Below are 25327 nucleotides of genomic sequence, written 5' to 3'. Positions count from 1 at the left end.
AGTACTCATCAATGCAAATTGCTTACCAGTGGTGATCACCGGCCATTGTTTCTTTCTATAACTGTGCTGTTGGACAGGCAACACTTCTATCACTTATCATGTCAATAAATAATTCTGAATTGCCATTTTACGGTTGGACTCGATGATCTTAAGGGTCTTTTCCAACCTAAGTGATTCAATGATTCTATGAAAAGTTCTTCACTCCTGAGAGAAGAAACTGTTGCTAGAAAGCTATTAAAGCCTTTCTAAACACGAGTTATGGAAAGCATAAGTCAACATACTGATAATCTTGCACATACTAACACGTTCAAGCAAAAAAGAGACACGAGCCTATATACCCAATTAAAGTAAGATTAATGATCATCATTAACGTATAGAGGGACATTCTCAGGTCGTGTCTAAAACAATGAACCTACAAACATTTAGGAGCTCACAGGCTCAAGTGTGCTCCCTACTTGGGTTGTGACCTCTAGATTGATCAGTACCCAGACAGGCATCATGATCCTGTCTTAGCTGCCAGGAGGTCACCTGCAAGGAAGCTCTGGTGAACTCCATAACAGCTCCCAGAGGGACTCAGCTGAGTATTCTCACCCTGCAGTCCAGATGCAGGTACCCAGTGAAATGTCTACTGCTTTTCAGTGACTATGTAAGGGAATGATGCTCCTAACTTTGGTTCTCCAGTCTTCATCCTTCTTTGATTCTATGATTCTATAATCAGCCAGGACTTGTCAAAGACTGAGTAGGAAAACAACAGCAATAGCCCTGGCTTTCTGATAGACTTAGGTGGCCTTAATCGAATTGTCTGCATCCTTTATCCATCTATTTTTCCTTCTGAAAATGGACACAAGTTGTACACCTGGGTATTCATAGAATCATAGAATCATTGAATGGTTAGGGTTGGAAGGGACCTCAAAGATCATCTAGTTCCAACCCCCCTGCCATGGGCAGGGAAACCCTCCACTACACCAGGTTGCTCAAAGCCTCATCCAACCTGGCCTTGAACACTTCCAGGGATGTGCAACTTCTCTGGGCAACCTGTTCAGTGCTTCACCACCCTCAGACAGAAAAATTTCTTCCTTATATCTAATCTAAATCTGCCCTCTTTCAGTTTAAAGCCATTGCCCCTTGTCCTATCACTACATGCCCTTGTAAAAAGTGCCTCTCCAGCCTTTTCCTGTAGACCCCCTTTAAGTACTGGAAGGCTGCAATAAGATCACCCCGGAGCCTTCTCTTCTCCAGGCTGAAAAGCCCCAACTCTCTCAGCCTGTCTTCATAGCAGAGGTGCTCCAGCCCTCGGATCATCTTCGTGGCCCTGCTATGGGAGGGCACGTTATCCTGCTATGGTGATGCAGCTAATGTGTTGGTTGCAAACAGGCACAAACATATTAAAAGTATTATTTTCTGGTTATAGGAGTATAAATTGAAATAAACATAGTGTTTTATGGAGCTTTTCCAAAACATGTGTCAGGCTGCAATGTCAGCTGTCAGTTTGCAACCACCACTAGATGGCAAAGTTATACTGCTCTCTCTGGACGCCGTTACTGATCTTAAAATCAAATCTATGTTTTTAGGAGTCTCAAGACAGAGTGAAGAACAAATCAAATATTTATAGTCATGATTCTGTAGTCAAAAAAACCGCTCTACAAATTTAAACTAGTTAAATTATAGCCTATTGATTCACAGTAAATTGTACACTGGTGCAACTTGTTCTTCTATTAATAGATCAAGACTGCAGGAGAGGGAAATTTACTTTTTAAAGCACTGAAAGCTGGAACAGATCACAGTGACGAGAAAAATAATCTGGCTAAATTGAACGCGTTCATTTTGTTTTCTTAATGTGTGCCAGCAGTGGGGGAAGTGGTAGAGGTGCTGCAGAATTTCAACAAACTAAGTGGAGTTAAAGGATTAAAGAACTCCAGCCATAGTTATGTTTCCACCACAACTGCAATACAAATTAAAACTCTGAGAGAATTCCATGCCTTGTGATTTGTGATTTTACATGAATGGAACAGGAATTCTGAGGTCAGAACTGTCAAGTGTGCAGAAACTTCAACTGTTTCTAAGTTTCACAGAAAAAATACATCATGCAGGCACTTTTGAAAATTTGTATTGAGAGGTCATTTTGAAACTAGAAATAAAAGTGGTTTCAGCTCTCAGTATTTCTACACAATTCAGTCTAACATATTCCAAAATCAGCTTTGCTAGCACTCATCTGTTTGGAAAATATAATCAACGCCTTAATACATTTGCAACACCATTATCTACATAACCAGATTCAGGATAACTCCTTTTAATTTTATACTTATGGCTACAAAGTATTGAAAACCAAGAATCTAACTATGGCATAGAACCTGGAAACAGCCATCCAAGCTCCAGCATTCACGCAGACCTGTAAGATTGAGATTGTAACTCAGATGGGCCACTGTATTACAGCCAAGTTCTCTGACACTATTTTATAGCTAGGCAAAAAAGCTCTTAATTTCTAAAATAAATCAGATCTGTAGGTGTAAAGTGAATGCAGTTTCCTCCTGCAGGTATTATCAGACTCCAACATATTGGGTCTATACTGCAAAGACATGTATACAATCAACTTCAGTCAAGGAACGGAATCAGAGAACTTCTAAAAATTGAAGCATCATGCTCGCTCCGACTTAACATGTTTAAGGGGCAAAATATGTTACTTTAAAATGGTGCAAATGGTTGCCTGCAACACATTTAAAAAGCACACCATGGTCTTTCAGGGTTATCATCTTTTTGCAATTTGATTCTGATTTATTAGTTGTTGTCTAGATACCTCCTGCTTATCAATTTTGATACAGATGAATTCTATACAAATTTGAATAAACTTAATTTAGATTGAAATATGCTCACTGACATGTGCTGTGCAAAATCAACTGCACCTTACCTGATCCTTGTTTGATGACAGGAGCTGATGGAGGTGGTGGTTTCTTCGGTCTCTAAAATTTAATAACAGAAGAAAATAGATTGCTTCAAAATGCCTGTAAATCTCATTCATACAAAGGCTGGAGTTAATCATACATTGCTTAACATTAATAATTACAAGACTTGAGTCTACAGATCTGTCACATATTTCCTCTGAAATAACTTCACTAAAATGAATTTGAAGAGAGAAAATAGCATTGACAAGTAAAATAACATTTTTCTACTTTTGCAATTGAAACATCCTGCTGGTGGGGAAAGAAAAGTTGATTTTAAGTGCCTTAAGATTAGAGAAATATATAACCGTTAGTTTACTGAGGAAATCTATTTATTTAAGATTTAATCTTGTAAACATTCCAACCCATTTTGGAAAAAACCCAAACACACAAAAAAAACAGATAGATGTGACAAAACCTGAAGTGTGTTTTTTTCGGACTTATAGATAGGGCAAAAATGCAGAACACAGGAAATGCTGCAAAGGCTACACTTCACTCACTATGATACATTTACAGCTCCAGTTGTGAAAGACAGTTATCAGAGTTTTAGATGTTTGGTGAAATGAAATAAATCATTCCAACCAATCTGTACGTTTTACTTCTCAGTTATGACCATTTTTCTAACAGATATGTAATGGTATGGCTGAGAAATAGGACCACCAAATCAGTGCCAGAACCATTTCTCTTCACCTGCAGACTAGGGGAAGAGTGGCTTTTCTTTTGTGTTGATGTGCAGTGTATGCACACACACCATACTGGCATTCACTGTATACATCTTGGAATGAATACAAAAACAAATGGACCACCACACCAGATCAAATGACATACCTTAACTCTCACTCTTAAAAAAAAAAAAGTATCAAAATTATTGAGAATAAAGCTTAAATAAACATTAGTAATTGTTTTATTCATATGTCCATCCTTTTTTCTGAGAAGAACCTTATTTCCTTTGCTACAGATTGATCACAATCACTGTCACTGCATTGCTGGCTATGCAACTCTATATATTGTCTTGTGGAACTACCTGTAAGATGATGTTTCCAGATATGCATAGCTTTGCCAGACTTCAGCCGGCCATTTAGGTTGATATTTTCTATCAAATTCACATTGATTTTTTCCTCCCTATTATTTTCTATATCTGCCAAATGGCTCACCTACTTTCATGAAAGATCGATTGTTTTGCTCACTTGCAGTAATTAGTTCAGCTTCTGCCCTAGAACTCTCAAGTCTAGGTCTGAATGTTGACAGGGAGCAGGTTTTCTGTGAAGGCTGAGCCTTGCCACTTGCCCTTCCCCAAGATCTCTCTCAAATCTAGCAAACGTATTCATCTCTGGAGAAAAAAACCTACCAGTTTTGCACAGACTGAGTAAGCCTAACAGCTTAAATCTCTGAAGTTGCCATCCTGAAAGTCTCAGATTTCTCCTACTGCCTTATCCTAACCAGATCACCTCCTGTCATCAACCTCAGAAAGTTGTGGCCAAGAACTCAGGAGCTCAGAATGATCTTCTCCAGCCTGGCTGCCATGGGCCATTGTTCATGAACAGTGAGCTACTTATACTCTCAGAGACACTTCCGCAAGAATTTAGGCAATGCGGTTCAATGTTTAAATGCAGAAAAGCACAGAAAAATGTGGAAAGAAAAGAAGACAGGGACAATGAATGTCTTGTAACAGCAACAGGGAGGTTGCCTGATAATGGCTGCAGAGTGAAATAGCTGGTGCTGAGGATCCAACAGCACAATACACACATTTGGGCTTTTATGCTGGAGTGGTGTGAGCTTGATCCCATTGACTATCCATACATCAGCAGTTGGAATATATGAAGTGCACTTCTTTAGCATAACTTTTGGCTTAGTTCTCATCTGAAAGGTGTCTCGTTCATGTCCTCTGAGACCTGTCTTTGAGGCAAACCAAAGCATAGGAAGTGCAGATGGACAAGTTAGAGATTCATTACAAATCCCACTCCTGATTAAAACTAAAACACTAATATAAATAAACACAAAGAAGAAAGGATCCTATGGTTCATTAGACAAAGCGGCGTTACTGGAAGCTGATGGGAGAAATACATTGTTTGAAAAAGGCAGACAAAGATCAGAAAGGAGGTAGAGTGAAGGAGCTTTAAGACTGCTGAGGGAAAAGTGGAGAAGCAAGGAGGAATTACAAGGGTCTGTGGCTGGATGAGATAACCAAGAATGTGACGGAGACAGACTAGAAATAAAGCCAATGGAAAGGAAACCAGGATTGGTTGGACAAGAAAAGAACAAAACTACAGAGCAAGGAGAAAGAGTGAGGAAGGCGAGGAGAACAAGCTGGATGAAGAAATTTGGTATAGCAATAGAAAGTAAATCCAGATGGTAATTTAGACTCAGGTAGTGAGCTCAGGAGAAAATCCTGTAATTGAGACCACCTGAGAGGCGGAGACTGAGACTAGGCAGTGAATAGAAAAGGCCTGGGACAAATACACATGTGTGGAAAAGAATCAGGATTGGAAAATTTGGGACTGAACAAGGAGACAGGAAAAGATCCCAAGCTTTTGTTCAATAAGCAAAAGAACTGCAACAAATACTTTCAGACCATGGGATGGAATCCAAGGTTTCTGGATCGCATCAGAAAATACCTGACAAAAAACCTGGAAAAGTATCCATTTCCTTCCCTTTTAGCACTGATTCAGGCAAAGACAGACAGTCTATAGTCCTACCAGTTACTTACTCATGTGGCCAAATCTCTGTCATTTTAAAAATTAATAAAATTTTATTCTCCACATTTACAGCAAACCTAGCTGAAATTTCCAAGTGTCTGAATATTTAATTCATTCCACAAGTTATATTAATCATATTCTAAAGAAAAAAAAGCTTAAAGATATATAATTTATAAGTTCAAAAAGACTGAATAAATTTCACCACAAAAAAATGGACAAGACTACAATTTTTTTTGTCTATGATAGGCTAACTATAATAACCTCACTTCAGGTTTACGATTTCTGCCTTTTCTGGAAATCACTTTCTTTCATTACCAGGCCTAAGGCCAGGATATCCACTCTGCTATGGAACTGCATTTTCGTCTCTGACAGATTTGCTGCTCTTCCTACCTTCATTTTCAATAATTATCATGTTAGCTTCTGTGAGTTATTTAATAGTTACTTTATTAAGCTTTTCGAGTTATTTAATTTTTACCTCCGGCATCCAATTTTATTGCCAAAGATTGAAGCTGAGTGTCAGTAAGTCTTGGTTTTATCACAGAAGGCTTACAGTGTTGCTGTGAAATACTCATCAAAAGCCTGATTGCAAGCTCATAATATCTCACTGATGAATGGAAAAGTTCCTAAAAATGGAATGGACTTTCAGGGGAAGTAATCCATTGCTTTCTTTCAGGAAGCTGCAGGATTTCTGAATATTGTTTGGCAAATAACAACTCTGTCTCTTTCAAATAAATAGAAGCTGAAAAAGCTTCTGCATAGATTTTATACCTTCTTTTTTAATAATTCTGAGAGGTAAAGAAACATGCCTCTGAGATACTGAAAGCTCACTCTTGTCTTTCAAATCTCACAGATAAAATTTCACCCTTTTCATTCTGGAAGGGTACTTGACTGCTGTCCATCAGCATGCAGGTGGTACACTATCTTTTCATATTCCACCATGCAAACAATGGAGAAGAGTTAATAGTTCTGGTCAGCATTGCACCACCTGACTCAGCAATTTATCCTGAGATCTCCAGTTCCTCTCTCAAACTTACACTACAGGACAGAGGGCTTTGAGAGCAACGCAGTGGAGGTAGACTGACTGGATAGGCCAATCACACCCGTCAAAGAAACTCCGTAATATGACTGTGAGTGCCACACATTCTCTTTGGGGATGCTTTGTAATCCAGAAATTTGTTTCCTTTAACATGTTTTTGTTATTAAGTTAGAAGTAAAACTTTGTCAAAATGATATATCCAAAAGAGAATTTCTTTCAACCTCACTTTCATTCCGTATTCTAAAGCAAAAAAGAAAAAATACGTTGCTTACCTCTTTTTCAAAATCAGAAGGAAGAAGCTTGACAAAGTTATCTGGAAACACGCCTCGTCTGCCATTGAGTTCTCCTTCCCACCAACCCACATCAATGCAATCCTACAAAATAGCAAAATAAAATGAAAATCACAATGTGCTTGTGTGCTGAACAGATCTGTGAGCTGAAGTGCTCTTTTGCATAATGTCCTGCCTTTTTGCTAGAACGGGACAATTTACTGGAGTGCCAGGTTAACAGGGTAATCTTCCAGATAAAAACTTCAGTAATCACCCCACTTTACATTATCACATGGAGCAGCTAGGAAAGAACAATAAACATGCTGTAAGAGCTAAAGGGCTTGTCTGTGTCTAAAGAAAATGCTATTTCACCATTTGATCTATTAGACCAGTAAGCATTTTGAGCGTGTATGATACTGCTTCTCTCTGACTTCGTTTTACAGACAGACAGTAACTTAATTAAACATCATACATCCCATGAGGCAAAAAAGCTCCTTTATTTCCCATACTTTCAAGAAAAGCTTGGCACATTAGAATTACTTCTGAGATTACTAAATTTCATCACAGTCCAATTGAAGGCATTATACACCTGATCACCAGCAAGCATCGCCTTTTTCTGCAGCATTTTTGAGCAGCACAATGCAGAGTGTGTAGCAAAACAACGTACAGCTAAGCGCTTGCAATAAGCAAACCACTGGATCAAGGAGTCTAAATGATGAAAAATTTAGTACAGCTATTTCGGTAATGAATAATAGTAACAGAAGCCATAACCATTTTAAAATTGTTCCTTGAGGTTCTTGAGTAAGCTCCATGTTCACTTATTTTCGTGTTTGAGAGAACACTTCCAGCTGAGATTTTCCACATTCTTCTTCTCCAAAAGCTGTAGCTGAACCAATTCAGCTGGTTTCTAAAACACAACTACAGGAAAGTCACCCATTGTCTGCTCGGTCTTAAAACCATTTCAGCCAATTTTAGCAGTTGGCTCAGTACCAGGCTTGCCAACCTTTCTATCTTCTTGAGCAGTAGCCCTAAATCCTCAAGTGGTTCAGAGCCATGGAATAAATATTGCACACCTGAGACATGAGAGAAAGGAAAATCCCACAAACAGTGCATGGGTTGGACATGACAAAAACTCACCAGGGAACCCTCTGTTCAATGAAAGCCAGTGCTAAACGCTGTTGGGTTTACAGCTGGCATCCCACATCATCTGGCAACATCAGCCTTAAGCAATCACTGCAGCATCACTGCTTCCACAGCTACAGATCTGGACTGGCCAAACCATCTGTGCCTGCCAGGTATATCCAGCTGTCCTGGTAGCAGAGTCACACTGGAAACTGCTCAAGAGTTCAACATGTTGGATGTTCCTATTCTAACATTTCTAATTCAACCCTGTGGAAACCTTCCCAGATTTAATGAAGTACTTTTGCTATTCAAAAAATCACATTTCGCCAGTGTTCAGAAAAGATCAGCTGAAATTTAGCAGCTGTGTTCTCTGAATACTTGGTGGTACTGATGTAGGTCTAACATTTCTAGCTTGGGGCACGGTCACTGTTCCAGGTCAGCCTATTGTGAGGATTCTCTGCCACTCACTGCTGCAGAAACTGAGTGGTTCTTTCCCTGTAAAGACTTTATCTGGGCTGTGGAAGAATGCAAGATAATGTACAAAGGTGGCTCATTACAATCACCTGTCTCTTCTTGCTCTTCAGTAAAGTGAGATAAGAGTGAAAAAGCTGTGCATCTGGAACACCAGAATATAGGGACAAGCAGAAACGGAGGTATATGGATACAAGAAAAGTAGGCAAGAGGAGGCAGGTAGTTTAGGAGAAGGGGGGAGGCAACAACATGCACTTATAAAAGGTTTTCACAAATCTAAAAAACATTGGACAGAAGCAAATGAAACAGGTAAAATTCTACAAGCCTCATACATGCTATGAGGCAACATCCCTCCAGAAACAGCACTGGATCAGGGGTCCAGAATCTCAACATCTTTGTGGTGTGAGAAAATAGCTTTAAAAACATTGAGTGGAAGTATATGTCCTAACACTTTTTCTAGACAATTCGGTTGTGATGTCATACCTGTTGTGCAGTACATGTAAAAGCTCTGGGGTTAAAAAAGTCACACACTCAAATCAGTCATTGTTGTAACCTTGTATAAAGGGGAACAGAATGTTAAATATTCATTAAAAGATAGATCTGATTTTTTTTCAAGGTGAGTATCTAAAATGAGCCAAGGCTTTAAAATACAGCCACTCTGATCTTCATTTTATCAACTGCCTAGGAACAATCATAGCATGCCCTCACAAATTAGAAAAGTTTTGAAGATAAATTTTTACAAATCTTGCACACAGTATAAAAGTACAGAGGGGAAAAAAATAAGAGGAAACGAGTATTTCTTTGTCTAGAGGAAGTAAACAGTAGTTTAAATAGGGAAGAGGAGCCACTGAAAAAAAACTGAATGTGAATGGGCAATAAAATATAACAAGATAATACATGTATGCAAAATGGTGCTATTATTACATTTCTATGAAATCAATTGTTCCAGCTGCTATAGGGACGATAGAAGAATGCAAGTTAACTTAATGAGGTGTACTTAATACCAAGAGAAGTCTTAAAAAATATTGTTCATAATGACTGCGCTTGTTGGTATTTTTCTGTAAGTTATAATGCAAAAACATTGGACGATATTTGAGAGAAAAGAGACTAGCATTAAAGAAGATAATTGTTTTTTTTTGGGGGGTGGGCTGATGTTAGTTATTTTTCTGTGCTAGGCTTTTTTTTATTTAGCTTATTTAGTCCACTTCATCTCCTAAGACAGAGCATGTGCTAACTAAATATGCAAGCTGAATAGCCTGATTCCACGTCTGTTTCGGGTGTATATTTTTTTTCCCTTCATACCTCAAGACTTTGATATAATGTGCTCCTGATGTACAAATGCAGGCACTGAACAATCCTCTCATTCTTTTTCTGGTTGTTTTCTCTCATGTCCAGTCTGTGTTCTTCTCTTGCATTCTCCCTTCTCTTTAGCAGGGTGGCCTTCACCAAGGACATTTACCTTTTCTAGACCTTCCTGGGAGTTATTTAAGAGGTATTTTGCAGTTCTTTTACACTGTCAATCCTTTGTTAGTGACCAGGGCTGATCCTTGTCTAGCTGATGGTTTCAAAATTTCCACTCTGGAAATGGAATGAGGGAATACAAGGCTCCATGAAGGACCAAGATAATCAGCTAGTCATGCATGGCAGGGGCAGGCACTGTGCAGGATTTCACTCTCACTGCAGAGCCAGCACCCCTCATTCCTGATGTGAAGTGCCCTCCCACTTGGCTCTATCTACTTGCGCAGCCTAGTAATCAGTGCACTCAACTGTTCGATCACATGGCATGTTTTATAATGCCTCCACCCCCTACGCTGCTAATCTGAAATTGCCAAAACATTTATGACCCAATTTAGATTTTGAAAAATATTAAGAAGAATTCAAGCTTTCAGAGATGAAAAGCTTGTGCTTTGACTGATAGCACAGCTTAGTTCTAGCTAATAATCCTGACTAAACACCACACGACATCACATACATTCTTTTTAGGTCGGATTTTTTTATGCTTTTAAGAAACCTAAATCTTACCCCTACTTTTTCATTTTATTAACACACAAATTTTGTATTCAATGCTTTTTTTAAAGTTCATTTGTTTCCATGAAGAAGCAGTTTTGTGTTACACGTTCATTAATCCCAAACAGCTGCTCGTTTGCTTTTTTCTCCTCTCCAGCTTGTCACTCAAGCTTATGCAGCCAATCACCATGCCGGATTTTCATACACTAAGTAAATCTTCAGGCAGTTTCTCTTTAATTTTCTCATTTACTCTATTTGCCAGAGGAGGCTTCTGTGTCACTGAGCAAAAGGATAGAAAGAGATCTCAGAAATTACAAGCTACAGATGAGATCTGGTGAAGACTCTCAGTGGTGGTGCCCTCCTGCCGCCCACAACTGCAGGCTCGCTTTGCCTCAGTGACCTCTGGAAGCCCATGTACGATGCTGGCAGCAGGTATGTCTTCATCACAAGACAGACCACCATACAAGGATCTCTGAGTTACAGCTGCACAAGCTGCCTCAAGTACTAACAAATGGCTGAGCTATGAGGCACAATCAAAGCAACATGATTAAAACAATGAGGCTGGCTGCCTGTGAACATTGAGCAAAAGCTACTCCAATAGTTCTAGATTCCCATCAGACATGCAATCCCGATCATATTGCCTTTTTTCATATATCTTCACGTGTTCAAGGTGAGCAAAATGGCTGCAATTTCAAAATGCATTCTTTATACAAAAACTGTCAAGCTATTACAATCCAGGATCAATACTCAGAAATTTATTAACAAACCAAGTGGATCTCTGTTTTATCTCCATGTATCCTGCCAGACTCATAACAATGTAAACAGGCAAAAATCAGATGCTGAAATATTCCAAAAGTTTATGGGAAAAAAACCATACTCCAATTACTAAAAACGTATCTTAATTTAATTTAAGGAAAAAAAGGAAAACAAAATAATTACAAACCTGAAAAGTAAGACATGGCAAAAAAATAGAAATTGTGTTTGACAGCTACAAGAGTTCATGCAAGGTAGGTGGTAGCTGGGCCAACGTTTAACTACTGCAAAAATCAGCTCCTACCAAAGCTTCACTCAGAAACTACGCTCATGTACTCACTGCAGTGACAGTGCGAATACCTTAGAGAAATCCACTGCCGGTTCAAATTGCCAAGCCTGTTTTCACTGTTCAGGCAGAGGCAGATGCATGAAATAGAGAAAACAAAAATCTAGAGGGAAATTTTAGCATTTTCTCTTTGAAATACAAATCTTGGTTTTATCTTCACTTCTAGTGAAGTAGTTTTGTTCCAAAATCTTGTCTCTGATGAATTTAAATCAAATGACTTTTTAGAGAACAAAGTAAAGGGAGGGAGGAGAGGAAAAGTGAAAGAAGGATTGAAAAGCTCTTCTAAGGCAGAATCAACATCCATTCTAATTGTGAGCTCCGCAGATTCCAAATAAGTGACAATTAACTCAATACACTGGATATATTAGCAACATTCATTTTGTGATGAGTATTAGGGCAAAGAATTGGAAAAAACACAGTGATGAGAAAGAGGTGTTGAGAAATTTTTGAGGAGGAATTTTTAAACTTTATAAGAAATAAATATTACACAAAATATAAGGTACTAAAACATCAACCTGAGCTGGAATTCTTATGTAGGTCAGAAAAATATTGTAAGAGGAAAGGGTAAATGTGGAAGAAGTGGCAACTACCAGAAAACCAGAATACAACTAGCTTTTGTCAACATGTTGCCAACAATTTTAGGGGTATACACAGGTGAACTAAAAACCACCAGTCCTCTTCTTGACATGAAGAATAAGAGGGAGAGAACCATCCTCCATTTAATTAAAAGTGAGACATGCAAGCTGTAGAGAAAATTCTAAGAGGGAATCATCTGGAGAAAACAGACTTTTTTTTTTTTTTTTTGGAAGGGAATACTAAAACAACAGAAAAGAAGAAAACAAAATACAAACCCCAAACCAATGATAAGATGAGACAGATAAAAACACAGCTCCACTCTGAAACTTATGTCTGTGGTGACAGAAAGAGTAGTGGCTGAGAGAGGGGAGAGAGAAATACATGACTAGAGAGACCAGACAAAAGCCAGGCAAAGATATTTTAACATACAGGCAAAGAAGGTTTCCATTTGGAGCACTAAATTTTTCATTCTGTTACTGAATGCAAGTGAAATGTAGTGAAATACATGAGTAGGGTTGACAGCGTAAGATCATGGCTCAGTCTCCTTTTAGCAACTCCAGTGATCCTGTAGCCACTCTGATACTGCCTAAGAAAAGTCATAAAGTACTGGAGTTGTGCTTCCTTCTCTTCTAGGTGTAAAAATCATGACATTGCTTGGTCTCTTACAAACACAGTATCTTCTATTAACAATCTTGCTGAGCAGTAAAACTACTGCTCTTTTATTAAAACAAACACCGTGCTGTTCCTTCTCTCAGTGCTCTCAATCCGATGGTAAAAAAGCAGAAGCCGTTGGAGATTGAACAAAAAGCCCCAGCAAAAGGCTCCTTACACTATGCAGCCTTACAAATATTCCACTCACTGCACGGAAGCAGCTGTACCTAGACAGACACTACCCACAAGATGCTAGCCCTACCCATCTGCCCAACCCAAGCGCACAGCTGGTCACAAGACAAGAACACAAACTTCCCTTCAGTCCAACACCATCGCTGGTTCTCTTTGGCAGTAAAACAGATGACAACGGAGGTGATAAGGCAGAGCTGTCAGTCCCCCGCTAACTTGATCTTTGCTTTACTAGCTGATACCGCACTCAAGACCATGAAATTAAAAGACGAAAGTTCATACCTGGAACGTTACACATCTCTCTCACACCGAGCTGTGTCCCAGCTACGAGCCTGACAGTGACAGATTGTCCTGTCATGCAAACATGACTGAACCGTCCCTCCTGGAAACACTCACAGCTTCACAGCCTCTCCCTCTGCTTCAGGTGGCAGAAGTTTCATGCATCCCAAAGACAGAGGGGTTTTTATTTTATATAAAGCATCTCTCTCAAAAACCAGGCTTGGTGTACTGGGGTTGCGTGGCAAGGTTTTGGTAGCAGTGGGGGGGTTGGGGCGGGTACAGGAGTGGCTTCTGTAAGAAGCTGCTAGAAGCTTCCTCCATGTCCAACAAAGCCTATGCCAGCTGGATCCAAGATGGACTCGCTGCTGGCCAAGGCCAAGTCCATCAGCAACAGTGGTAGCGCCTCTGTGATAACATACTGAAGAAGGGGAAAAAACTGCTGGGGAACAACAGTCAGAGAGTGAAGTGAGAATACGTGAGAGAAACAACTCTGCAGACACCCAGGTCTGTGAAGAAGGAGGGGAAGGAGATGCCCTAGGTGCCAGAGCAGAGATTCCCCTGCAGCCTGCAGCTAGGACCATGGTGAGGCAGGCTGTGTCCCTGCTGCCCATGGAGGCCCACAGTAGAGCAGGTGGATGCACCTGAAGGAGACTGTGATCCCACGGAGAGCCCATGCTAGAGCAGGCTCCTGGCAGGACTTGTGAATCCATGGAGAGAGAAGCCCAAGCTGGAGCAGGTTTGCTGGCAGGGCTTGTGACCCCACGGGGGCCCCATGCTGGAGCAGTGTGTTCCTGAAGGACTGCACCCCATGGAAATGACCCATGCTGGAGCAGTTTGTGAAGAACTGCAGCCGTGGGAAGGACTCACACTGGAGAAGTTCATGGAGCACTGTCTCCTGTGGGAGGGACTCCACGCTGGAGCAGGGGAAGAGTGCAAAGAGTCCTCCCCCTGGGGAGGAAGGATCAGCAGAACAGTGTTTGACGAACTGATGGCAACTTCCATTCCCTGTACCCCCTGCAGGAGGTAGAGAAATCGGGAGAGGTGCGGGGAAGGTGTTTTTAAGATTTGGTTTTACTTCTCATTATCCTACTCTGATTTCATTGGTAATAAATTAAACTAATTTCCTCAAGTTAAGTCTGTTTTGCCTGTGACCATAACTGGTGAGTGATCCCTCCTTGTCCTTGTCTTTACCCGTGAGCCTTTCGTTACATTTTGTCCTCCTCATCCCACCGGGGCAGGAGGAACAAGAGAGCAGCCGCATGGTGCTTCGTTGCCCGCTGGGCCTAAACCACGACATAAGTTAAATTTACAAAGTGAAAACAGAGACTATCCAGAGTACTGAGAGACACTATAACAGTGCAGGGTTTGAAACAGTGACATTTTCATGGCAGGATACTACACTTCCACAGAAATCTCCACTAGAATACATAGTTCCTTCATAATTTAAAGGAATAAATAAATCCCAGCAGTTGTATTCATCAAATGTCTGTTTTCCTTCTGCCCTTGTAAAGTTGGTTCTCATCAAGAATGTTGAGCCGCATTATTCAGAAAGCCGTGAATACCTCTTACACTTGCACCAAGAGCTTTCATGTGTCAGCTCTGCTATGCTGGTAGCCACACATTACGTTATTACTGCCCTCATTGTAAACATCTCTCTAGTGGTCTTCCCACAACTGATAGCCAACCTTATAATTTAAAGAAAAACAAACCACTTTTAATGTGAACAACTGTGTCTATAGCACTTCCAAGACATCATCCATACATGCAGAGATGCATGTAACATATCAAGGCTTCTGAATTCGAGGATTAAAGGCCTCATAGAAAGACAAATCTGAAGGACAAGCAGTCTTCCATCCAGCCCACCCATGCAGAGAACCTGTGGGACAGGACTGCTGCCTCCTCCAGGCTGGACTACAGTGCTGGGGCCAAGAGGTTCCAACTCTCACAAACACTGAAGAAGGCCACAGGACGGGCTCTGTGATTGTTAAATTTGGTGTGTGACATCACTGGGCAAAACCAATAATGTGCAGGGAAATGTATAGATACTCATTAACAGGGTATCCCCTGTTAATGCATATATATAATATATAAATATACATGGAAAATTTTCAATGAAAACAAGTGTCAAAAATCAGCATTATTTTTATAACTTTGAAATGAACTAAACAAAACTTGACCTCATACCACATCAGATCTTCATTAATACAACCTTGTCATTAAGGGGAACAACAAAATTAGGTTAAAGCTGGGTGAAAAAAAAGGAGTTTAATAATATTAAAAGAATGTTTCTTTACAATTTCTTACTACCTTCAGTATCGTGATGCTGAAACCAAGACATTCTCAAAATCCAATTTTATTTTAAAAGTCAGAAATTAATTGATTTTAGTCTTCATAAATTCTCATAAAACTTGCTAAAACACCTATGAATGAAGCATCTCTCCAGAGACTTACATTACACCCACCTTGTGCTACCTAAGACCGTATTCAAAACAATTAACCTTTGTTACTTATTAAGCTCAGTTACTGGGATTGGGACCTTACAGTATAGTGCAAAATGTTTTAAATACTTTTGAAGAAAATGGCTATCATTTAAAGTATCTGTTTAGTTATCAAGTACTCCTCAGCAGAAACATCATTTTAAAATCTGGCAATAAGGTAGAATGAATCTCTCAACAATTTTCTAATCCAAGCTGATTTAGATAAAATAGACAGTCCAATAGACAATAAATTGGTCTTCTGAGGCCATCCTGGAGAATTCACGTCTTCCCTTTACATGTATTTTTTTGAAAATACTCATAGATTATGAAATACTGGAAGAAAAGTATGGCAGGAAAACTCCCAGTCTGGCTCTGTTTGGTCCCTAACCCAGGGATTTATCCTGCTCAGGTCCTCAGCCTATGTCCCAAAAGCCCCAAATCCTGCATGGGTCCTTCCCAGCTCCTGTCAGCTCTCATGCCCAAGCCGGAAGGAACCATCTGATAATGCCAGCTGCATCTTTTAAAGCTTAAGAAGTCAAACAGGCAAACTTTTCTTTATCCATAAGCTCCAAGGCTCTACTAAGAATTTACTGTGTCAACATTGTATGGAAGGAAATGGGAGAGATTGTCAGAAATTAGACATTATTTCAGCTGTGGTTAACCTATTCTTTGCAGACAGTGTTTTTTACTGGAAGGCACAACAAGATACCTCTCCAGAAGACACAATCTGTTCAAGAATTGGCCCAAGTTACTGGACACTGTAAAAAAGAAACTGGCTGAGAATAATGAATAACCTGCAATACCCAGGATGTTTGAATAGAGGATCTAAGCAGAGCAGATATATTTTGTCTGTTAAACCTGTTTCAGGCTATATCTAACCTTTTGACTTTACACTCTGCAACTGAATAGTTTAATCAGTAATGAAGCTGAAATGCTTTGATGAAATATTTGTACAAACAGGAAAAATTACGTTGCTCATTGAACAAAACAATCTCTTCTGGGGATTCACTTCACTTGCAATGTTCAGTCAGCAAAATATGATGGAGAAATAAATATGTTCCACGTCATAAAACCCTAGCACTCCAATATTGAAATTAAAAGTAAATTAGCCAACAGAAAAACGAAAGGTGGTGCTAGTAACAAGACATAATTTATGCATCTGATGAGCCAAGATAAAATATTTACATAATTATACTTTTTGTAGTTAGAAATGTTATAAAAACACAGAACAAAAAATTTGAAGGATTATTTAATGCTATTACTACTTACATCACAGCCATCTTAAGACCAGGGTCCTAATTACAATTACTAATTACTTGGCACTATATGTGCATTTTTACTTCCCTTTAAATAGCTCTCCCTATCCTGAAAAGGTTGGACTTCAGATAATACCATCAAACCAGCAGGTGAACCCAACATTCAGGATAAAAGGAAGGATGAAGCTAAGCAGTGAGTCTAAAGCCCACATTGTGAGCAATAATCACAGTTTTCCAGACGCCTCAGCATCGCAGTGTTATCTTTCATAAGCACAGGGCAGAAAAAATTTTCTTTCCTTTTTTATCTTAAAATATGTCATCTTTTTAGATTAGCTTGGCTGTATTAAACATACTTACAAATAAACCTAACTCTTTTCAAATGGTGCAAATCTTGAAGCATTGCATGCATGGGGGATTCCTGCCACTTCATCTACACAGCTTGGCATGAACTTCCATTTGTCAAAATTCAAATTTGGGCCTTCCCAGAAACAACAGAATCCCTTCCTCTGAAGGCACTGCTGTAGCACTGCAATCGGTGATAACAAGAACAGGAAAAGAGAGCTTCAGTGCGTACTTCAAAAAAATAATATTATAAATATACTAACAAGAACATTCAAGTGTTGGCTGCTCCTCTCTCTCCTGTACTAACCTCAAGCTTCACAGTCTATTTAAGTGCTCAGCTCAAACATCAGTATTTCAGTAATGTTTCTAAAGATACCAGTGAAATGTAAGCTGCACCTGGTACCTTATTAAACATATTGTCAGGCTCTATCTCTACGCAGACCTTACTTAATGCCCCACTGCTAATCACAGCAGCCAAGAAATGCTGCAAGATATGAATAAGTGTTAAAATTTTATTTATAAACATTTAAAAGTCTTGGACAAGGACAAGGTTCAGGCAAAAAGAAAAATGAGAGGACAATTACCCACAGTCTGTTTTCCCTATAACTTACTGAGTATATCAGATCATTTTAGAAAATGAACATATGTATTTATTTGATCATCAGTGTCCCCACCAGTTTTATATAACTGCTTTATATCACTCACATGAGGAAACACTCATCCTTCTACACAACGACACAAGTTTTACCCCACACACTTGCCACAGACATTAGCAGCATGTCAAAAGGCTCTCATTCTGCAGGACCTACTACAGTTACCATACTGCATGGCACCATGGCTTGAAAACCAACAAAAATCCAAACCTTCTTATTCCAATTAGGTCTAAAGCTTCAAAAGGAATTTTCAGGTCAGACAGAAGTGATACTACTGCTAAGCCAGTCTCTCAGCAGGCTGCCGACCGCAGGGGCAATCCCGCTGCTCATATCACCTTTTGCTACTCACATCCCTCTGCGTGTCCTGTGGTCGAGGTTGCCAGATGCAAGGCAAGAGGGAAGAGTAGAACCATCCCTTTCAGCAGCAACCTAACATCAATCATGTAAAACCACACCCTCAGCATGCACACTTCACAAAATAATTTCTTGCATGAAATCAGCAGCTTCGGAACCAGCAGGTTTCTCAATCATCTAAGGAGGCAGGAGGTCCTGGGGGAAAAACTGGTGCTGAGCACAGTGTAGGGGGCAAGGAACACAGAAAGTAGATTAGGTATGTCTATTAGGTCTGGCCAAAGATGTGTTGAATAATTCATGGTCATCTCAGGAGAGAAAAGGGCATGCACCGAGACCCTTTATGGTATTGTTCTCTCTGAGGCAAACACCTATTTATTTCCAAAGGCAAGCCGTAAGTGCCTTTATTGCTCACATGCTATTCTTTAAAGACAAAACATCATAAAACTGTTCTTAAAGCTATCATGAAAGCATTCATTATTGGATGTTTACTTACTGTATTTCTTTCAGTTTCTGTAGGCAAGATTGTTGCAAAAGTTACAAATGCTCAAAATATCTTGTATTAAAAGCCTAAATAGGAGCATCTGCATAACCAAATATTTACTGTCAAGGAAAACCCACTGTGTTGCTCTGACAGAAAGCCATTTTTATGTTTTATTAAACCAAATCATGTATTTTCACCTCCATAAGCTGAATTTTTTATATTGTTATATCAGTAAACTCATTTCTAAAAATGAGATAAAAGCATTTAGCTGTCAATCAAGGAAAACCAAAATTACCTGAATGATTATCATGAAATATGACTAACTTCTTCCCTTCTTTTTGAAAGAGACAACCTTAAGCTACCACACTTCTGCTTTGAAAATTTCTTTTTTCTTGGCCAATTAGCTTTAACAACCTCAAATGTTATAACTTTTTTTTTTGTTTTTTTTTTTTACTGAGTGGAACATATCAAAAATTTCATCTTAATATGGAAAAATGAGTGATACTACCCACCTATTTGCTCATACTTAAAGAAAGACTCAGTCTTCTAATTCCTCCACGTTTCTATAACCAAAGGTTGTAAAATATGTGTGTACTGTTTGCAATCAAAAGCATACAGAAGAATTCAGCAATGAAGCACTCTCCCCAGAGAAATAAATGCAGAAACAAACAGGTTTCTACCCTAGAGACACCACAACCTAGCAAAATGTTCAATTAAGTATCAGCTAGCATCCTCCTCTATCATACCGCTGGGTTCCTGCTCCTTCCCCTGCTCACGGCCTCTACTCACTGGCAAGACTCCTGTACATAGCACTTACTAATTTCATCCCTTTAGGAGCCTCCTGCATCCGTTAGAGCAGCTGTTTTCCTTCACAACCCTACCCAGCCGAATTCGCCTTGGCAATCGCTCAGCTAAAGAAAGTGCTCTGGACAATCACCTCCTGCACCAGGACGAGCATTTAAAGATGTCGTAAGAGAGAAAAACAGGAGAATTGTTTTGGCGAAAGGGCCACGCTTGGGTAAATGTCTATAAATAGAGTGAGGGTGAAATTAAGTGCCTAAAGTACCCTGAAAACTGGAAAATACTAAGCGCTCTGCATAAGTACAGATTCCATAATCTCACATGGAAAAACGCAGAGAGTAGTCACTGCAGCAGTGAAAACGTGACATTATAAAGGAGACTATCAAGACTGAATGTCATTTCATTGTTTCCTTATACCCTTATACTCGCCTGTACTTATTTGTCTGTCTTACACTTGATTGCATGTGCTTCAGGGCAGGGACTTAACTAAATGTACAGCATTTTGAACCACAAAACTTGCGAATCTCACAGTAGACCAAATTATTAACAATAACACCAAAAGCAAATACTATCTTTGCAAAAACTGACTGCCGTTATGCTTATTTTTAGAAACTAGGTTTATGGCTCTTTTTTCCTCAATACAGAATTAAGCACTACAAATTGGATTGCCATTAAATACCTGGATTGTCATTAAATACATAGACCAGATAATTTGTAATGTAAATCTTTCACTGGTTACCCTGTTGTATCTCTCATGATACCAATGCATCACCTTTCCCAGTACTATTTGAAAAGCATCAGTACGATTTTGGGAGGCTGTATGTCACTGTTGCTTTCTTTTTCATCTCATTAATCCTTCAGACAGCTTTGATGAATTCACAAGGAGGCTGAACGCCCTCTGTGAAACTTGCCTCCTCATGAAAGCTCCGTGGCAAAATCAGAAAGGACCCCCTGCTATGTTCATCCATCGCTTCTGTGCAACACGTTCCTACCACTAATGACATGTATTCAGCTGTTAGCCTGCAGCAGGAAAAGAAAGGCTTTGCAATCCAGGTAGGTGGAAGCTGAGAGCGAGCTGGGTTGGATATGCAGAGCAAGAGACAAGATTATTATTCCAGTTAATATATTGATGCCTATTAATTTATTAATTTCAACATCTTGTAAATTCAGAATTAGCAGAATTGCCACTAATACTGCCCTCCACTACTCCTACTCTGATAATAAGGGTTCAGGTGAGGATCTATTACTGTCACCTTTTCAAATTTGCAATTATTTTTGAAGTAGTTGATTTTATTTATCCAGACCATTTTCATTCCTGTGAACAAAGTGGTCTCTACTGTCTAGAGCTCAGGTAGATTGATGCAGTGTAATGAAATCTTTCACACTCTTGCAAGTAAAACTGCTATCAAATGAGTGCACAGCTGCCAGTGTGTGCTTGATGTATTTGCTTTAAAATTATTTAGCTAATACTATCAATTCCTCACACAGGTCATGCCAGTGAAATCTCCAGAATCCTACACATTTTGTCAGAATTTAGAAGAGCTACTAAAAAATTGGTAGTGTTTGCATAAAGAGTCTTTATTAACACTGAAAAGTAGCCTACAGTAGCTATGTCTGAAAGTGCTGAAATGAAAAATCCTAAAAGATTTTCAAGATGACAATTGAAAATGTCATGAGAATCTTTTGTTGCTTAAAAGTGACACTATTAAAAATACAATCTCCAAAATCAATAAAACACTGTTCACCACTCTCCTTCAGCCACACAATGCAGTCACTACCAGTGTTCTTGTCCTTACTCAAATGCTGTCAGGAACATTTTGAAGACACTAAAAAAATTACTGAAGAAACACAAATTTTTGACATTAGAAAGAATAACCTATAGAGTCAATCTCATGGCCTCTTGCCAGTCATATCTTTTCAGCCTATGAACGTATCTTACGATCAAACTGTACAACAATCATCTTAACTGTACAACTACTGTATTTTGGTTTTGATTCTCTTTCTTCCAAAGGTGCGTTTTTCTTAGATCTCTTTATGCAAAGCAAAGTTGCCAGGACTACTGTTTTATTACCTTGAAGATGAAGTTTTCGTCTTCTTTTACAATTCTGAGCAATATTCTCTGGTCCTTTATCTTTAAATATTTTGCATGATGGAATTAAAGGACTATCATTTGTCCACTTTAATTTCCAGTGATTAGGAAACAAAACCTTTTCTATGTATCTGGAAGGGTATTTGCTTCACTAGGGAAGAGGAGGAGAGAAAAACCTTTTCTAGAAATTTTTGGAATACATGTATGTGAAGTTAGTTTCTGCTTTTCTTCTAGTCTTTTGGGTAAATTTTAACCTTTGAGAAAACAACTGTTACTACCATATGTCTGGACTCTATCTCATCATGTATCTTTTCCATGATTTAGGCCTATGCAGTTCATCAAAAACTGACTCAATATGCTGTTTAATCGACAATTATTTTTGGCTATCAGTCTCGCATAATGCCATCCTTCCCCTTATATCTCTCAAAATACACATCAGTCTGACCAGTAAATGACCAGCCTCTACTGACTCACTTCAGTGTTTAAATAAAACTTATTGGCACATTCTCCAAGTGACTAGGGAAGTCACCTGTGAATCAGCAAATTCATTCAAAGTATTCTTTGGCTCTTTCATAAAAACCCTCAGGTATTCAAATTCCTTTATCACAGAGCCCTATAGGAAAGGTTTGATCAGCTTTTAATTCAAGATCTCAACATCCATCAAAACAGAGTGGGAACTTGAAAGAGATTCTGCAAAGGTCATGACAAAAAAAAAAAAAGGTCCAATATTAAGTAAATATTTGATGATCTGGACAAAGATTATCATTAATTTATAATTAATTTAGCTGGGGAAAAAAAGAGAAATCTGATATAATCTTATCCCTTTTATCTGCAGGGGCACTGTTAAAATGGTGATTTTGAATTCTGCATTTACTGACACCACTCCTTTGTAATTCTTTCCACAAAATAAAGTTTTAGCATTTTAAGACACATATCAGACTAACAGCTTCCTCACACACAGATTCGCACATGTGCGTGCACAAATACATAAGCTCTCCTAGTAACCTACAGTTTAGCTCATTTAAGTCATTCCCTGTCCTCTTAGCGCCTATCGACTGCTATCTCATCTTCATGCTTTTAGAATTCTTGTAGTGCATTTTGAGCTATTTTCATGAGATTTCTCTCCCGTTCTTGCGTCACTCACTCTTCATTACTTCAGCCACTTTCACACATTCTCACCAACGCTGTTGTTTTCAATTAAATGCAAATTCAGTATGAGTTAAAATTGTGAGTCTTCAACATTTCTATAGATCTGACTGTGTGAAAACAGATTAGCCTAGTGGGGGACTTTTCATACTGAGAATTCATATCACACTCTAGTTTTAGTGATGTCAACAAAACACATTATTTTATGATAACGCATCTGTGGTTGTAGGAAGCACTATGACACTCATCTCTTTCTGTAAAAGTAACAATCCTCTCTCCTTGGGTCTAGGCAATTGGGAAGAATAAATTTTGTCTAATGCTTTCCAGCATAGAAAGCAAACACCACAAAACAATGTCTTGCAAATATATTAAAAGAAACTGTGCAATCTGATAGCAAAGCAAAACCATGATAATAGCTTCTGAAGTACTCCATATGTTTCTAATTCCTCTTGGTCAGTATGGATCACTAACTGGTTATGAAAAGGACTCTCTAAGCGCGGTGAATTGAACTCCAGGTAAAAGGCAACTCTAGCAGAAGCCATTAGTGGGCAGAAAGGTGAGGCTGACTTTGTTATTGCTGACTACAAGAAAAGTTACAACAGACACCTGCTTCAGAGGATTTGGATTAAAATAAAGTTACTACATTGCATGGCGGAGCATGGAGGAGACCTCACTGTTTTCAGAACTCTACAGCAAGGACCCTGACTTCACATCACTTGATTTTTATTTTTTAAACTATGTGATAAAAACAGATGAAAAAAGCCCCACAATTCTGACTGCAACGAGGTCTGCAAACCACAAAAGGATCTGCAAAATGACTGCTTGTTAAGCGCTGTTTCTTCAGTACCTCAGATTAGTTCAGACACAGCATAAAAAAGCACCCATGGAGAAATGCTAAGCCTTTTTGCATTGAGATTTCGCACCCTCTAGAGGCATGGTTTTATGTAATTGTTCGTAGACATGTGACATATCACAGAAAAAAGAAGAAAATTGAATAAAATGTCTGCAGTGGCTTGATACCATCAGGCTGCAGCGTAGAAGGACAGGGGGATATACTAGAGAATAAGCTGACAAACTTCTCACTAAATGGTTGGGAAAACTGATCAATTGAGTCAAATCATAAGCTCAGTTATTACAAAAGACAAACATCCTTCCATTGCAGGGCAGAGGCCAGCAGGAAGAAGAAAATAGGGAAAAGCAAGGAAATGAAATCTCATATTGAAACCTCGGTAAAGTAACTGTCTCTTTATCTATGTACACCAAAGAACACAGATACACCTGGAGACCAGGCATCTCAGAAAGTTAAATCAACCTGGTCAATAAAGCATAAAGTGGACAGGAACAACCTCTTAAAAGCCATTTCCACGATCAGAGACACTGTTAAATACTCACACTAGAACATTCTAAATCAGGCAAAACCAAACAGCTTTCACAACAAGCTAAACAAAAAAGTCAATAAGAGCAAGTCGTTAAAGGATATTTAACTTACACAATTTATTATTTAAATTTGCGGTTTCTCTTCCTACTAAACGTCTGATTACTTTTCCTCAGTGACGTGTATATTCTTCAGGACAAAGATGAGGTCCTCTAGGATGGCAAATGGCTTAGTATATAGCAAACACTGCCCCAGATGCACTTCCCAAGGTTCTCAGGTTATTCCACCCAGGTGCCAGATTGCTCAGTCAAGTAACAATTTCTTATGAAACTTACCAATTATAGAATTCATTCTTTTACTTTCATAAAAGCACAAACAGCAGCACTATTGTGCACATAATTACAATTCATTTTCGTCACGCAAAATCCACAGCCTTTTCTAATTTGTAGCTATTTTCCCCCAAATACTTAATGTCCGACATTTAAAAGCATTTAAACAAACTGTAAAGTCTTTAAACAAGAGCAGGAAATTAAGTGCACCTAAACTATAATCTGTTCTTTGCCACACAGTGCACAGCTCTTCTAAAAGAAAACCGTTTATTCACCATCTTAGTGTATAGTTTTTGGAGATTTAGTATAAATCCTGGCACTGATTTTTCATTTCTAATCTTGCATCTTTTCATGTAATTTTAAAGAAAAGAACACAAATCTAAAATTATTTAACTTCTCTTTTATCATCTTTTTCTGCTTTATGATAGTGTTAAGGGTGGCTACATTTTAAATAAGTGTTTAGTTCATTAAGCTAATTTAGACATGTTATCTCCATCTAACCCAAAAAACCTAATTCACAATTCCTTCAAGAAAGGTAACTCACACACCTAACTGAGATGTTCAAAGCTCTGCTTTCTTGAGTCTTTTGGTTTATTCTCTAGGCTTTAATGTTGTTACAGAGATCAATTTAAAATTTATGTAGATTCAAATTAAAATTAAGTGTATAAACTTGTAAATTCAAGAGAACACGTT

The 25327-nt window shown here is 38.8% G+C and overlaps 1 protein-coding gene across 1 annotated transcript in view; it reads right to left on the bottom strand.

The window, feature by feature from the left end:
* SH3KBP1 (SH3 domain containing kinase binding protein 1) overlaps positions 1 to 25327 on the bottom strand; it is a 206379-nt gene that overhangs the window by 28502 nt on the left and 152550 nt on the right. The window contains exons 10-11 of the mRNA XM_086615520.1: positions 6941 to 7042; positions 2906 to 2957 (exon numbers count right to left, since the gene is read on the bottom strand). Of these exons, the coding sequence (XP_086471646.1) occupies positions 2906 to 2957; positions 6941 to 7042 (154 nt within the window). The remainder of the gene's footprint in view (positions 1 to 2905; positions 2958 to 6940; positions 7043 to 25327) is intronic.

Source organism: Tauraco erythrolophus, chromosome 1 (assembly GCF_009769465.1).
Source record: "Tauraco erythrolophus isolate bTauEry1 chromosome 1, bTauEry1.pri, whole genome shotgun sequence".
NCBI classification, from domain to species: Eukaryota; Metazoa; Chordata; class Aves; order Musophagiformes; family Musophagidae; genus Tauraco; species Tauraco erythrolophus.
Note: the sequence above shows the minus strand (reverse complement) of the source record. Positions and strands in the feature narration are given on the sequence as shown.